Raw genomic sequence first — 17,488 nt, 5'->3', positions numbered from 1 at the left:
AAATCGTGAAACTCAAGGATTCAATAGTAATAAATTTAAGAATTCAAATACAATGGAAGTTCTTTTTAATTTGAGAACATTTTAAGAACAAACCACTAAGAATCAATTAATCTCCTCGCCTAAGTGCTTAGCCAAGCTCCCATGCACCTTCTTATAAATTCTTGAAATTCAAGATTGTGGTGGACTACTAAGAAACTCTAAAATTCTAGATTGTGATGGACTACTAACAAACTCTGAAATTCTTTTAATTCTTTCCTATCTAAATCATAAGGTAAAGTAGCTCTCAAAATGACTCGACTTCTTTTAATTATAAGCTTCTCCGAAGAAAATTTTCATGAATGATTATTTGTGCCCGACGATAAGAATCATCCAACATCAAAATGACACGTGTCAATGTCACTTCTTATCCTAAATTCAGTTGGGCAAGAAAGATAAATCAACTCGCCGTCTTTATGTCATTAGTTGCTTCAAAGTGAAGAAAACTCACATCGGCTCCCAGTTCATCACTTAGCTTCTTCTCAATGCATAGCTAGAACGTGATACGCAGAGTACTTTGCACTTGCCACTCGTTAGTTTCCATCGCACATAGTCCCATCTCAACGCATATGAGCTCTTGTCAAGTGTGATAACTTATAGAAATACAAGTTATTGTGGTATTTTAGGTCAAACAATAGAGTCAAAACAGGATCAAAACGCATAGCTTTTAGTACCTTGGTCGCAATGGCCTTACTTCACATTTCTTTTTCTGTTCAGCCAAACATTTTTCAATGCACTCGATTGAGAGAGACCAAGATAAATCTTCAAAGAGTTTTTAAATTTTGAAAAAAATCTCGGAGTCGATCTCGACCAAGATTGACCCAAGAAAAACAAAATTAGAGTTTTCTAAAACTACTTCTAAAATATAAAACAAAAAAGATTAGTTTTGTCGATTTTTGAGCTTGCATGCAAATTCATTGATATAACTATCCAAGAATCCTTTGTTATCATCTGGAGCTCCCTTGATTTGGTGCCTAAGAAGGAGTTTAGTCTCAATACTGAGCTCCCTTGATTTGGTGCCTAAGAAGGAGTTTAGTCTCAATACTTAGAAGCCGCCAGAGGATGGTTGGAAGATGAATGCATATGCATCTTGGTGTAATGTTTCTGGTGTGGAAGGGTGGATTGTTTGTGGCTCCGCTAGTTTTCTTATTGGTGTGGGTTTCAAGAGATTTAGAATGGCGTGAAAAATCGAGATGCTCGAGGTGAAAGCTATTGAAGAAAACCATTGAACAGTTTGGTAACTCAATTCCTCACTTCACATTGAATCTGATTCTTTGGAAGTTATTGCCTCTCTGCGGAACGACCTCTCCGAGATACAAAAAATTGTTTCCTGTGACGTTTTGAAGTTAGCTAACCTTCTTGGGAATGTTCAGTTCTGGTTTTGTTCTAGATGTTGTAACTTGGCAGCGCACTATCGGGCTACATTGGCTTGGTCCAATGTTTTGTTTTCTTTTTTGGGCTTTAATGAGCCTCTCTCATGATGGAAGTTGGCGCTTCTGGGTTTGTAATATCCCGCGTTGGGTGTCCCCTATTATTAATGGAGAGGCTCTCTAATGGTTCCTCGTTGGTTTATATTATTCCCTCTTCCTGAGAAAAAATCAAAATGGAAGGCACAGCTTCTATTTTTCAAACTGCGCAGTTGCTAGATTAGAGGTTTCAATCCTTATTTTTCTTGCCCACTCTAAGAAACCTTCGCTATCCGATTTCTTTGGAGATCTAATTTGCAATCCTTCAACAATCAAATCGGTTAGTTGATCTTTGAATCCCTGTTTTTCCATTTCCTTCGATTTGCATCTAAATTGGGCTGCAAATCAATTGAATAATAGGTTTCTTGAATTTATTTATCAATCACGTAACTCTGATTTGTGCGAAAATTATGAGGTTTTTGCCATTTCGTAGATTTTCCACTCTGCTGGGCTCTGTACCCAGAACTTATGCTTCTATAAGCCCTAAATTCGATTTGAGTTTAGGAAAAAGGAATCGGGATTCAATTCCAATACCTCATCGGTCAATTCCCGAACCCAGAGGACCAGACCTTGATTTTGTTAACGTGGTACACAGCCATCTGATTCATTCGGATTGGAGTAAGCTTGATTGTTTGTCAATGGGTCTGACAGCATTCAGAGTCAAACACATTCTACTGAAAACCCAGAAGGATTATGTACTTTCGCTCGAGTTCTTCAATTGGGTTGCGACTCAAAATCCTTCTTCTCATACTCTTGAGACCCATTGCATAATACTCCATATACTTACTAAACGTAGAAAATTTAAATCTGCAGAATCAATTTTGAGGAGTATCATAGAATCGTGCTCTATTGACTTTCCTTCTAAGTTGTTTGAATCCTTATTGTACTCCTACAGACTGTGTGATTCTTCCCCGCATGTTTTTGATCTGCTTTTCAAGACTTTTGCTCATTTGAAGAAGTTTAGAAATGCCTCTGATACATTTTGTAGGATGAAAGATTATGGATTTTTACCCACTGTGGAATCATGTAATGCATATCTCAGCTCCTTGCTTAATTTCAGCAGGGGTGATATTGCGTTGGCGTTTTATCGGGAAATGCGGCGTAGTCGAATATACCCAAATTCATATACACTCAACTTGGTTATTTGTGCTTGCTGTAAATTGGGAAGATTAGATAAAGCCAATGTGGTGTTTGAGGAAATGGGAACCATGGGGTTTTCTCCAAATGTTGCATCTTATAATACACTCATTGCCGGCTACTGCAATAAAGGTCTTCTGAGTTCAGCCATGAAGCTTAGAAGTGTAATGGAAAAAAATGGAGTTCCTCCAGATGTTGTCACATTTAATACACTTGTCAATGGGTTCTGCAAGGTTGGGAAGCTGCAAGAAGCAAGTAAACTATTTGGTGAGATGAAAGGGATGAGTTTATCTCCTACCACAGTCACATACAACATTTTGATAAATGGCTACAGCAAAGCAGGCAATTGTGAGATGGGCAATAGACTTTTTGAGGAGATGTCAAGGTTTCAAGTTAAAGCTGATATTCTTACTTACAATGCCCTGATCTTGGGACTTTGCAAAGAGGGAAAGACAAAGAAAGCAGCATATCTGGTTAGAGAGCTTGATGAGAAGGGTCTTGTTCCGAATGCTTCAACCTTTTCTGCTCTAATTTATGGGCAATGTGTACAGAAACAGTCGGAGCGAGCATTTCAAATATATAAAAGCATGATAAAAAGTAGTTTTACTCCTTGTGATCAGACCTTTAGGATGTTGCTGTCCACTTTCTGTGAGAACGAGGATTATGATGGAGCAGTCCAATTATTAGAGGAAATGTTGAATAGACATAAGGCACCTGATGTGAATAATTTATATGAGCTTTGTGCTGGACTTGGTCAGTGTGGAAAGGTTAAAACAGCTATGATGTTATGCAGTGAGTTGGAAGCTCAACGTCTATTGCCAGAAGGTTTTGACAAACTCAAGGCATTCGGTTTGTTGCCCGATAACAAAGATGCATTTGGATAGTTAACCATTTTATGTAGTATCATTTTGATAAGAGTTATCGTTATGGGATTTACAAGAAATCCTTTCTGGTTCCTCATTCCAAAAGGATAAAAAAACTGACCTAAGATCTATCTTCTTGTGCTTGTGCAGCATACAAGATAGCTACATTTTGGCCTTGATGGTGCCTCAAACGACTTGAAACATACTGCGTATTGACTTTTGTTTAGCAGATGATTTGCAGTTTTCTGTCAACAGCTCTATCACATGATTCAATCCAAGTTGATTACCAATGTGAAGGAACTATGTAACTTATGTTATGCACCAAACAGGTATCCTTGCCTTGCCCGTCAACGCTTCCTTGAAATTTTCATGGGCTCTCACTCTGTCATTAATGTCCGATAGTGGAGGATTTAATTGTCGGCAACGTTGGTTCTGGGACGCATGGTCTTTTTAGATACTGTGGACAATGACTACTGGGCATCTCCTGAAACTTCACCACTCCAACATCAATGGAATTCAAACTGTTCAGATTGAAATCAACTTTCAAGTTAGATTGGTCTAGTTATGGATCTTTAAAAACCAATGTAGTTAGTTGGTTCATCTGTTCAGTGAAGAATCTTTGTATATTCCTTCGTACTGCCGGAAGTGAACATTTTTAATAATGATGAAAAAAGCCAGCTATATTGTTGCTGATTGAGTTGATATTTTAAAATTTGGTTCCGTTTTCTTTTTTTTAATATTATTGTATTACTAAGTTTCATTTTCTTTACTCTCGAAAAGACTTCATCATTCAAATATTTAACATTTTCCAAAATATAATAATGAAGATAGAATGACATGATAAGAAAATTTGGCATCACTAGGTTTAAGATTTCATGTCCCTATACATATCTAAGTTAGAAAAGATTGTACATACTTTTGTGAAGACAGAAAAGACTTGGAAAAGTTTATTCGTTATTATTATCTATTATATTAGCTCGTTGGTAGGTCCCACGTTATAAGTATGATAATTAAAAATCTCCTTTGTAACAGGAAAACCAAAAATCAAAAAATCATTGTCTGATGGTAATTAATAATATTGCCAAAAATTTGACCAAATAATACCTGCAGGCAGAGAGTATTGAAGAATTTATGTTTTCATAAATTGGCAGTTTATGAGAACCAAACCAGTGGAGGATTCTCCCGGCAAAAGAAAGTACCTAAGAAGTCAAAAAAGACATTTAACAATGATGAGGATGATGATTAAGAATAATGAATTAATTAAGGCATGAGATTCCAATAATCATTCCTAAACTCCATCAACTAATAATTCCATTCCCCCTTGAATTTAAATGAAAATACGTTCTTCAAAACAATGAATCAGATTACTATTTCCTTCTCCCCCGACAGAAAATGGCAAAGAAAAAAAAACATAATTTAAATCTCCTATTAATCCTAATCCCCTTCTACAATCCAACCCTTTCCTTTCAAGTACCCAATAAAATGGAATAACTATCAAATGAAACCCATCCACTCCCACAAAAACCAACCTTTTCCAAACTGTACAACACATCCTCCCCCCCAAAACCAATCTTCTTTCTCTTACATTGTTTTAGTTATGCACCAAAATCCCACAGATGTAAAGTTGTGTCAAACGCGGAGGCAGCCACATATCGATCATTGGCAACGATGGCATTGGCAGCCCCAATCCTCTCTCTAAACCTGCACATATATTGCCCATGTTCTATGTCCCAAACTCTAATCGTTCCACCAGAACTCATCACAGCATAACCCATGTTGATGCATCCCACAACCCCTCTGTCAGCCGCCCCTCTTACTGTGAACGTGCACACTTCTTCCATTGTGTCCACTCGTCGTACAATGGCCACCCCATTTCCGTCCACCACTATGTAAGTCTCATTGCTTACATCCATTGATGTTACTATCCGTACCACCCCATTTTCCTCTTCGTTTAATACCACTTCTTGATTTCTTAAGTCCAAAACCATGAGTTGTAGGCTAGTGCATGCTACTGCCGATTCTTGATTCGACACTCGTACCCTACCAACTTGCTCCGTTAGCTCCGCCAACATGTGCCACCCTGTTACAGATTCTGGATCAGTCAACGACCCACCTACGAACACGAGTTCTTCACTGTTTCCGTCCCATATGTGAAATGCACGACCAGGTACACCTGCGTACAGTCCAACCCACCATCTATCACAGCCGGCAAAGTCAACCAACACGCCATCATTCATCACATTACCCTCGTGGACTCGACGAGTGGGGGAAATAGCAACAGGGTTGGGGGCAATGATCCCAACGTGGATATCACCATCAATGCTTGCAAAAACGAGACGGGCATCGGCAATGATGACAATACCGGAGACAGCACGCGAGAACTGGCCAAGACGATCACGGTGGTGAGGGCGAAACGTCGTGATATGCAACCGCGTAGCAAGGTCAAATAGGCGGACAGTACCATCGGCAAATCCGCATGCCAAGTGGCGCAAGGAGATGGCAAGGCAACGACACATCAAACCATCAGGTTCATCCACGTCTGATTGGTCGTATCGGAGAACAGTATGGAGAGATCTACCAGTGCGAAAATTACGAGCAATAGTGTGCCAGTACACATACTCATCGCGCCACGTGTCGAGTAGACGATAGGTCCGACCCCATATTCGAGTAGTCAAACGATGCCACAGTAGCTCGGAGCGAGACACCACTCGCCATGTGGAACATACCTTCACAAGCAAATTAAAAAGAAAAAGAGGTTAATATGGGAAGTCAAAAAGGCAGGGAAGCAGTCAATCATGACAAGAAATGTCAAAGTAGAAAGAGAAGAAAAGAAGAAAGAAGAGAAATATAGTATGATTACAAGAAGAGGGGAACATATCTCAAAGCATGTGAAGGCAAAAGGGGAGAGACCCCACATGAATCACGAGCAGGACACACAATGGCAGAAATTGATTGGATACACAATTATATATCAAATCCAAAACTAAAAAAGAAAACAAATAATAGAATAACAATAAAAGAGAGTGAACTGAATTTAAACGTTAAAATAAGAAGACTGAAATGGAAGAGACTAAACAAGAGATAGAAACAGAGAGGGAATGGCATTCCATCCCCCACAAAACACAATCTATTTTTCTTTGTTCTTAGTTAAGAAACACTGTATTTCAGTTTTTATCACACACAATTAATAAACACAAACAAGTGGCCCAGGGAACACTGTAGACATATCTCTTCTTTTATCATTGTTGAATTGAATCCATATGAAAGAAACCAAAAAAAAACAAAAGCGGAGTACACAAAAGTACATAAAAAAATTTCACATATGTACATTTTGTGACAGAGGGTCAAAGATATGCACTTTTTCACCAAATGAGCATGGCAAAATGCTACCCACTTTTCTTTTCTTTCTTTTTCAAAAATTAAAATGTTAGAATAACTGTGGGAAGAAGATATCTGTCGTTTTGTCAGTCAGTAGTAGGAAGAAAAGAACAACCTAAAAAATGTACCCAAAAAAAACACTTTTTCACTTGTGTGTTTTGTGGTCCATGATCATATAATAAAAATCTATTTCATTGTCTTATAATTTTTTTATCCCTCTTTGATAATAGTTTTGAATTGGACTACTCTTAGTCTAGGCTTTGTAAAAACAACATCAAAAAGGACCCATATGAAATAAATTTTATTTATAAAAAACATGGGAGATTCAAAAGCGTGCTTCCCCAAGTATTTTCCATTTTCATTTCCAAGAAAGGTGTAGACATTGCCCCTTCTCGTTCAAACCACAGAATCTTTCTTCTTTTTCTCTCCTTTTTTTTTTCTTTTTTTTTTAAAAAAAAACAAACAAATAAATCTCATTCTAGCTTTGACCCGCTTGTCTATTCTATCAACTCTCTCTGGACTTTTAATTTTATTAAGCTCCTAGGTTGGTTTGCTTCTCTTTCTCTCAGAATAACCACTTTTTTATCAAATACTTTATGTTTTTCTTTATATATTATATGCTTACTTTAGTACTACCCAACATCACGCATGAGATGTTGTTTTACACAAAATGTCATTTATAACAAAACATAACTTTGCAACATTTTTTCCATATATTATATTATGCTTTGCATGGTTTTGTTTGCTTCCTTTTTTTTCCCTATTTTTATTTTGGTAAGGTAAAAAGGGGTGTTACGCATGTATGTAAACAAAGTGAATAATAAAGGGAAGTGAGAAAATTTTAGGTTCTCTCTCTTCCTTGAATTACATGGTACATATATTTATTTACATGTGTGTATAGGTACTGTATGTGTTCTAAAGTGGTATCAAAAGTCATTATTTGCATTTTAGTGTTAGAACCCAAGAAAGGGGTTTTGAATAGATTTGGTGATAGTGAGACAGATAGAAAAAAAATTTTAAAAAAAAGAGGAAAAAAAAGTAAAGTGTATGTGTTGTGTGTGTGTGTGTGTGTTTTTTTCAGTCAAAAAAGAAGGGAGGATTTTATAGAGCAGAAAAGAGATCCATGCCAATAAAGGTTATAAAAGGCAAATTCTACGCCAAAAGAGCCCTTTTCCATGAGATATGCAGAAGGGCCCCAAAAATAGACAATTCTAAAGCACTATAATAAATAAGGCAAACCAAATTTTCTCTCCCAAAAAAAAAGAAAAGAAAAAAGAAAACCCCCACTTTGAAAATGACCTACCATAACATGTCAAAATAAGGAAAACAAACAATAATCATAATATATCTATTTGATACCAATCCCTTTCACTACTAGATATACACTTCCACCATTTTCTAACTAAACCCTCTTCAACCTTTCTATAACATTCAAAAAAATTGTATTTTTTTCAAGTTCTAACAAGAACACTATAACCTCTAAAGCTCTTCGTCGAAAACACATATGTCTAAACTAGTTAACCTACGTGTATGTTAGCCAAATTCAAAAGGACATCTTTCTTTAGTGAATATATAAGGACAGATAAAAGCCTCAAACATCGTGATTGAAAATTGATTTGAGCTATTTTCGAGTTAGCAGAATTGGAAAAAAGGGTCACACAAAAAAAAAAAAAAAAAAAGATGAAAACTCTGCAATGTGTGAACCATTTAGAAGACTTGGTTTCAACACATAATTACACAAAAACAAGAGACGGATATCATGATAACTTTAGTTGTAGTAATGCATTTTTTCCCACTAGAATGAACACTGATTTGGAATGAACAAAATTGGAGAAAAGAAAAAGGGGGAGAGGCACGTGAGAGAGATGGTGTCACCTGGAAAACATTTGAAAGAGCAGCAGCAGCATGAATACGACCAAGAGAGCGAGAAGCATCAATGGCGACTTGAGTGGCGAGTGCTTCAATAAATGGCTCAGGCCAAATCTCATTGGCCCCACGGCGGCGGGATGAAGATGGACCATCAAAATCACCAACACCTCGCCGCCGTCGTCCGCTACCGGAGGAAGAAGGGGCGGAGGAAGACATAACAACAACAACAACAACAATAAACAACAATACGAGAAATGGCACAGCCCAAATTTTGTTTTTTTTTAAGGGAAATAAAAACAAATTTAAATTCTCAAAAAAAAAAAAAGAAAAAAGGGAGAAAAGAAGATGATGGGAAGATAGAAGAAAAGAAGAAGGACAAAAAGGTGTGGATAAAGACACAAAATGAGGGTCCCAAAAAGGGTGTCTGGGATTCTTGGATATATATGAACACAAAAAACATACCACCACTCTTGTAAGAAAGACTCAATTTTTATGGTATTTTTAATAAAAGAAAAAGTTGTGAATATATAAAAGAAAAAATGGGGTTTTTATTTTTTTTAATTTTTTTATTTTGGGACTGCAAAGACGGCGGGGCTGTGAAGGAGAAAGGAGAGAACTGTTGTGTTATGTAAATTACCTTAGTTTTTTCAGGGGCTTTTCTATGCGGATTTTTCTCTGGAAAATTGCTTTCAAAAATATTATTTGTCAGTTTTATTATTACTATCATTTTTAATAAATTGCTTTTGTGGATGTGATTAGGTTACCAAGGAGAAAAAAAGAAAAAAGAAAAAAGAAAGCAGAGTCTATCTACATACAATAGATGTGAAGGGTCTTTCCTCGATTAGGGTTTTAAAAAAAAAAAAGAAAGAAAGAAAGAAAAGAAAAAAGGAAAACTGAAAAGATAGAAATTAATTGGAGGAAAGAGTAATTAATTAATGAATTAATTAAAGACGTCATGGAAGACTCAGATCCTGAATTGCCGTTTCTTTTTCGTTGGTAATCTAATGACTGTCAAACCTTCTTTTTCTTCTTTTTTTTCTTCTTCTTTATTTTTTCCATTGTTGGTAGCTACGATGGGAAAGTGTCACATGTTTTCTCCTTTTCTTATTCTAAATAAGACAATTCTTTTCTTTTTGCTTCCTATTTTCTCTATAACATTTCAATAACTGACATCTTCTTTTGAGTTTTATCTTTTAATTCCTCCATCAATTTCTTTTCTAAGTTATCTTTTTAACTTTTGTTTTGTTAGTTTTTAGACATTGTGGTGTTTATTATTGGTTAAACTATGTCCAACTACTACACATTTTTATTTCTTTATTCTTTTCACTAAAGTCTAATTACTTTTTCTTTCATTTTTTAAATCATCAAGACAAGACCTAAGTCTAAGCGAGTTTTAAAGCATGAATATGGGTCCATCAGTTTCAAAAGAGAAAGTCAAGTTCTTTGAATTCTGTTCAGTTGACCTCCAACAATGATCATGCTTTCTTTTTCATTCGCACTTCACAACCTTCTTCGCCAAATACATATTATGACTCTTTCAAATATTGCACATATTTCAAGTGAAACTTAGTAGATGAGGCCTTGTGAATAGTCATGTATCAACAACCTCACACAATTACCAATTCTATATCTACCCAGTTGAGTTAAATACTTTGACTACTAACTTCTACGTCAAAATATACTCAGCCCAATACTACAATGGAGTGAATAATGTTGCGATCATCTTCAACAATGTGTCCAACATGAAGAAAATGTTGGAGGAACACTCAAGGGCATGTTTGAGTTCTCGCGTTAACTTACACTCAAACATTAACAAAAAAAAATCAAAACATTTTATTTCAATTCAATTTTAAAATGGTTAAATTATAAATTTGATCTTGTTTTAAAAATTAAAATTTCATCTTTTTTTATTTGATGAAATATAATGCAAGAGTTTTATCAAGTCATAAAGACGTTGTAAACATGTTTAACCAAATCATAATTAAGACTAATCCTGTTTTATAACTATTTTATTTATATATATATATTTTTTTAAAAACTAACCTTATAAATACTATTTTCACTTTCTTTTTCTTTTTTTCTTTGCTGTCCACATTTTACTGTCAGTTTTAAAAAAACAAACAAAAATGTCGATTTCAAAAAGGTTATTTTTCTTTTTAAAATTTAGCTAAGAATTGAACCATTATACTTAAACAAAAACTGCACGTCAACATAAAATATGCTTATAAATTTTCAAAAGCCAAAATAAATAATGAAATTGTCATCAAACATTATTGATGAATTTTAACTTCAAAAGACCATGAGAATCAAATTTGTAACTGAACCATTTTATCTCATAAAGTAAATATATATATATATAATATGTTTAAAACCTTAATATTCAAATAACTATAAAATATGATAAATTCATAAGTGATTTCTTGACAGAAACACAAAAGATAAACTGTTTTTATACACATATATATAAGAAGAAAAGAAAGGTTTAAATGAATAAAAACTTCTTTTAGAAATACTTTTGTTAGTAAATCAAATGGGGGCCAAACATATCTAATCTATAAAGGAGAGTGTATACCCAAATAATATTTAGATTCAGTTGTTGTATTACAAAATTTCCCTCAAAACTGAAACATAGCATTCAGGACAAACTAAGAATATATGCATTAATACCCTCCAAACATTATTTCAAATAGTAAAATTGTTTGAAATATTTATAAAAGTAGTATAAAATATATCAAATCACAGAAATTGAAGTACTATTAATGTCTATATGTTTTCAAATAAATAGATTCTAAAACTTTCCTATACTTTGCTTCATTTCACATATATCAAGAAATTTATTCTCTTTATTTAACGTTTTTTATTTGATCCACTGACTATTCTAATACAATTTAGGGGTTGTTTCAATAATATAAAATTATTAAAATTATTTATAAATATAGAAAAATAAAATTTTACCACATATTTATAAATATTTAACTAGTTTTCTCACTTAAAATATTTTCTTTTAAAATGAATATTTAATTATTTATGAACTATTTGAAGCACTCAATTAAATACCATAAAATAGATAGTAGGTTATAGTAATTTGTGTTTAGAGTACATACTATTTAAATTTGGATTACACTAATTTGTGTTTAAAGTGTATTAATAGCTAGAGTGATCAACGTAGGATTGGTTGTAATATTATAGCTCACTTCACCCATTCAAAGTGTGGTGTCTAAACACCCATTAATTTAAAAAAATGGTGTATACTCAATTAAAGATTATGATTTATATGTCGAGATCTAACATCATCGCATACACCGGCGGATTTAGTATAGGTCCGAGGAGAGATTTCCTTCATCTTTATCATCTTTATATAATATGTATAAAGAAAGCTTAGTGGTAACTATGCGTATTAGCTCGTTTTCCCGTTGATCACTTTTTGTACTTATATTGGTAGATTGGTATCTACCAATTATGATTGATATAATAAAAAATTATGTTATATTTTGTAAATGTTTCGACTCGTTTTGTTATATTTAAAAATGTCAGAATATGATAGGTGAATAGGTTTTGAAAATCAATCACAAATTAGCATCAAATATTAACTTTAAGATTTATTAAAAATATATTAAATAAAATTGAGGAAACTTAAGAAATTTTACTGTATAATGTATCCAAATATGAAGGGTGATTCACAAAAGAGAAGAAAATGATTCCATGTTTCAAAATTGATTTATTGTACAGATTAAGTATATGATAATTAGTTCGTTTATTAATTTTATGAATTTATTATTACATGATTATGAGGTTCTTAGGGTGGAAACCCGATGAGCTATGATCAAATAATTATCATATATCAAAGTACGGTTTGGAACTTGTCATCGTACACAATAATTCTATATATTTTTTTAAAAAATTGACTATATATGTTACAAATACAACCTCCTTTCCCAACAATAAAATAAAATAATATAATATACCTATAGATTATAACAAAATTACTAAAATAAAATTCTTCAAAAAATAATAATCCAACTTTTTCACTATCTCAAAAATTTTAGAATATTTGACTGGGACGTGTAATACCAAGATTCACCAAATATCTCTATTTATAAGTTAAATGACAACTAGGTGGTGGATTACATGTACAGTTAATGGTGTGTTATCTTGAGCACATGCACAACACAAATGGAATGGTCATATTTTAACACATGGTAATAGACAGGAAGGATGAGTATATATTTAACACATATATTTATAATACTCTCCCTTAGATATCCATTGTGTATAAGAAATATGTCTCGTTAAAATTTTACTAGGAAAAAATATCTAAACGGAAAAAAAAAATCTCAATGAAGGAAAAAGAAGTACATATTCGATATAAATTTTACAAAAATATCATTTACTCCCTCTTATGAAAACATCATTTAAGATTTCAGTTATGCACTAGTGTTTCAAAGGTTATAGTAGGTAATGATTTTGTAAACAAGTTTACCAAATTGTCAAGGATTTTTATTTTTGTAATCCACTGGTTTACCACACTTCTGACATGTTCTAGATTCATTAATGACAATTTGTTGTGTTGGTATATATCGATATTTTATGGGACGTTTACAACTAGGTATATGTGACTTAGTTCCTATATTTGTATTTACTAAGGTATTTGATAACTATTTTGCTATATTTTTGCAAATGAATTGTTTTTTTAACTTCAAGTTCACATTTATTTGTACTGGAATCTGAATGAAACAATAATGATGTATTTCATGTAATTTCTTTTTCCAACTTTTGAATTCCTTTTAATATTGAAACATTTTGTCTCATTAAAATGATAATAACCGAGTCGTGTAGTAAAATATCACATGTCAGAGGTTTAAGATATTTAACAATTGAAAGATAATAAAATCAAACATATATTCATGGTCTCCTTTGAGGACATATTTTATAGTGTTGTGGTGGAACAATATATAATAACATATATTGCACACCCAAATATTCTCAAATGGGAATTATTTGGATCGTGACTATATGCTAATTGTAATGATGAGTACTTGTGATAAGTTGTTGACCCATTACGTACAAGTGATGCAACATGCAAAATAACATGTCCATACAGATGTAAAAAGCATGACTCTTATAAGCATTGACCTGGAGAGAAATTAATTGCAAACGTTTTATAATTGATTTTGCTAAACCTTTTTTTATATGAACATGAGCTACAAAATGTTTAACACTTATTCCAATTGACATACAATAATCATCAAATGTTTGGAATGTAAATTCACCAGTATTATCAAGTCAAATATTCTTAATTGTATAATTAAAAAACTATGCTCATAATTATTTGAGCAAGTAATCTAGCAAATGCAAAATTTTGACTTGAAAATAAGCATACATGTGACCATCTGCTCGATGCGTTCATTAATACCATAAAGTACTTAAATGATCAACTTGATGGGTTGATAGGTCTACATGTATCACCATGAATTCGTCCTAAAAATGTAGATAATTTAATTTTCACTTTAATTCGTGATGGTCTAATTATTAATTTTCCTTGAGATCAATTATTACATGTTAATTCATTAGAATTAAAAAATCTTCTAGTTCTTTAACGAGTGTCCATTGAAATTCTCAGTAATTATTCTCATCATTATATACCCTATATGACTTAATCTTTCACGTCAAATAAAAAATATATCTAGATTCATGAACTTTAGGTATATTGGTGCATACATTTCAATTACTCAAATATGAGTATAGTATAATCTAAAAGATAAAGCAAACGACTTTTCTAAAAGCATATTTTTATTTGAGACAATAGACACTACAAGGAAATGGAGATCTCCCGACGCTTTTGTGCGTCAGGAGATATATAAAAAAACATCGAAAAAGGATTTTTCGACGCATAAATTCGCGTCGGGATCAGAGTTGGAAAAAAACAGAATCTCCTGACGCATAAAATATAGCGTTGAGAGATCCTTGACATCTTTTGAGGCTGAAATAAATCCAAAACAATTAGTAAACGAACGGAAAGACTTATGGACGAGGGGCAGATGACGAGGGGTGGACGACAAGGGAAAGACTAACACACGTATTTAATAATTTTTTCTCAACCTTAAACAAAAATTAAAAACAAAGACTTACCGACATGGGGTAGACGGCGACAACAGCGAAAGGGTAGCGGTGGACGACGACGACAAGGAGAAAAACAGACAAGAGAAGGCCTTGACCCATTTAATATTTTTTTGTTCTCAAACTTAAACCAAAACAAAGAAAACAACTACAAAAACAAACACTTACCGACAAGCGCGCATGGCAGCTCACAAGCGTCGACGAAAGATGACAGACAGCGGATGGCAACGGGCGACCTGTCTCTCTCAACCTCTTCCTCATTTCCTTCATTTCGTTTTAAGTTCTATGTTTTGTAAACACAAAACTAAAATAGACAGGGAATCTCTCGACGCACCTCAAAGACGTCGGAAGATCCCAATATTCTCACGTCATAAAGTGAAACGCCAGGGATAGTTCCAATCATTTTCGACGTTTCACAAATGGCTTTGAGAATGGTTTGAACTATCTCAAATGTTCTTGCATGGCATCGGCAAAAATTTAAAAATTATTTAATTTTCTCGACGCTATAAACGTAGACGTCGGGGCAAGTGTACACAATTTTTACGTCTCTTTTCATGGCTTCGGAACAAATTTCAAAATAAAATAAAAGAAAAATCAAAATGGTGGATCATTCTCGACGTTTGAACTTTTACGTCAGGATTGGACCTCTACGACGACGCATGTCAAGTAGCGTTGGGAATGGTAGGACATTCCCAATGTACTCTACCTCGACGTCATTTTCAGCTTTGGAAATGCTTTGATTTCTTGTAGGGAGAGATAATATAAAGATATTCTATCTTATTCTTTTTATTATTCTCAATATGATAACCATTGCAATATATATCTTTAAAAACTTAGTAGATTTCTCTTTGATTGACCGGAAAACAATGCATCATCAATGGTAAATTTTGTTATTTTAGGCAAAATAACATACATTTTTCCAAAGTCTTCAATCAGGTTTGCAAACCTGATATCGTATTTACTTTTGCATTCAATAATGTTAACTTAGAAAAATAATTTTTACATGTAAGTATTGTGTGTGGTTACATTGTTTGGTAGACATAGATCTTATTTGCTCATTTTTTAATCACTCGCGTATAAAATTGATGCATTTTTCTTTGTTAAAAACAAATCATTCCAATAAGTAAAATAACGTTTAGAATGTACAAGACTAACATTAACAAAAGCAAAAACAAAAACATGATAGATAATAAAATAATTACATTATTCTAGATATTTTCAAAGTCAAAAGAAACACTTGTTGTTCTATCAAAACCATGACGATCTTCTCTTCAGAAGTTTCAAAGAAACCTGCCACATTCAAATTAGTCAGATTGGATTGATAAAATATATCATTATCTTGATAGACACAATTAACTTCTACATTTTTTCCTTTTTTTTTTCTCTTCCAGAGATGCTTAATATAGACCAACTAAGAGTTTTCATGTACGACAAACAAGTGACCAATATCCGGTCATATTATATTAGTAGTATACTTCTACATCACCTTTTGAATTCTTATTTTGTAAAGCCTTTTCTCTTTACAATCATCATTTTACGTGGTTTTTATGAAATTTGGATTATTAGAATGACTACCACAACCTTGGCCATGATTAAAATTCACAACATTTGTTTCAGGTAATGATTTTGTTCTAGTTGGTCGAGATTCATGAATTTTCATTAACAACTTGTTATTTTGTTTGACAACAAGACATGAGATGAGTTCAAAATATTCTTTAAACCTTTCTCTAAATATTATTGTTGCATAAGCATATTCAAGATATGAAAAAGTAGAAAATGTCCTCTCCAACATATGAGCATCAATATTTTTTTCTTTGCATAACAACACTTTTGAACTAATTCTAAATAATTTAGAATTTTAATTAATTACTTTTTTGAAATCTTTCAGCCTCAAGTCTATCTAACAAGTTTGGGTAAATGAGCATACATTTCTTTTAGTTTATTCCACAATAATGAGAATATTTTATTGTTAAATATTCTGACTTCAAATTCTCATGAATGTGATAACAAAGATAGATCATGACCTTCACTTTTTTTGACTGGTCATTATATTTTCCTTTCTAACTGTATCTTCGAGATTCATGGCTTCAAGATGCATTTCAACTTTAAGAACTCATGTCAAATAATTGTTATCATTAATGCTAAGGGCTATGAATTCTATTTTTGCAAGATATATAATCATAACAATCACAAAATATTATAATTATATTAGAAATTTAATATATATATATATAATATGTAAAATAACATTTATTTTATAATATTGTAATAAAATAAGAGAAAAGTCTAACATACTTTTAGGACCTATCTTAGAAAACAATTAAAATTAAAGCCGATAACATGTTGTGAGATTGAGAAGCACAAGACACACAACCAAAATACGAATACGGAGAAAAATAATATATATATATATATATATATATATATAAAGAACAAAATTACTAAAATAAAATTCTTCAAAAAGCACTCAAAGATTTTCCACTATCTCTAACATTTTAGGAATTTTCATCAATATTATGGGTAGTACCAAGATCCACCAAAGAACTTTATTTATAGGTAAAATAGTAAGTAGTTAATAGATTACATGGACACTAACAATATGTTATCTTGAGACATATAGAC

General features: G+C 32.8%; 2 protein-coding genes across 2 annotated transcripts; one reads left to right on the top strand and one right to left on the bottom strand.

The window, feature by feature from the left end:
• Positions 1-1,096: 1,096 nt before the first annotated feature.
• LOC101216795 (pentatricopeptide repeat-containing protein At4g26680, mitochondrial) lies at positions 1,097-4,239 on the top strand. Its single transcript, XM_004140021.3, has one exon. It carries the CDS (start codon positions 1,913-1,915, stop codon positions 3,521-3,523), a length of 1,611 nt encoding a protein of 536 aa, XP_004140069.1. The 5' UTR covers positions 1,097-1,912; the 3' UTR covers positions 3,524-4,239.
• Positions 4,240-4,350: 111 nt separating this feature from the next.
• Positions 4,351-9,080, bottom strand: LOC101217029 (transcriptional regulator STERILE APETALA). Its single transcript, XM_031888142.1, has 3 exons — positions 8,756-9,080; positions 5,088-6,228; positions 4,351-4,701 (listed from the first exon to the last, which is right to left on the bottom strand). Exons 1-2 carry the CDS (start codon positions 8,963-8,965, stop codon positions 5,098-5,100), a joined length of 1,341 nt encoding a protein of 446 aa, XP_031744002.1. The 5' UTR covers positions 8,966-9,080; the 3' UTR covers positions 4,351-4,701; positions 5,088-5,097.
• Between the last annotated feature and the right edge of the window lie 8,408 nt (positions 9,081-17,488).

This window comes from Cucumis sativus, chromosome 6 (genome assembly GCF_000004075.3).
Source record: "Cucumis sativus cultivar 9930 chromosome 6, Cucumber_9930_V3, whole genome shotgun sequence".
Taxonomy (NCBI): domain Eukaryota; kingdom Viridiplantae; phylum Streptophyta; class Magnoliopsida; order Cucurbitales; family Cucurbitaceae; genus Cucumis; species Cucumis sativus.
Note: the sequence above shows the minus strand (reverse complement) of the source record. Positions and strands in the feature narration are given on the sequence as shown.

What these genes read in the sequence shown, in the direction of transcription:
- LOC101216795 (XM_004140021.3), top strand. Translation starts at nt 1,913, where the DNA reads ATGAGGTTTTTGCCATTTCGTAGATTTTCCACTCTGCTGGGCTCTGTA.
- LOC101217029 (XM_031888142.1), bottom strand. Translation starts at nt 8,965, where the DNA reads ATGTCTTCCTCCGCCCCTTCTTCCTCCGGTAGCGGACGACGGCGGCGA. An exon ending in CTCTTTCAAATGTTTTCCAG is followed by an intron (nt 6,229 to 8,755) that starts GTGACACCATCT and finishes TTGCTTGTGAAG; the next exon opens with GTATGTTCCACATGGCGAGT.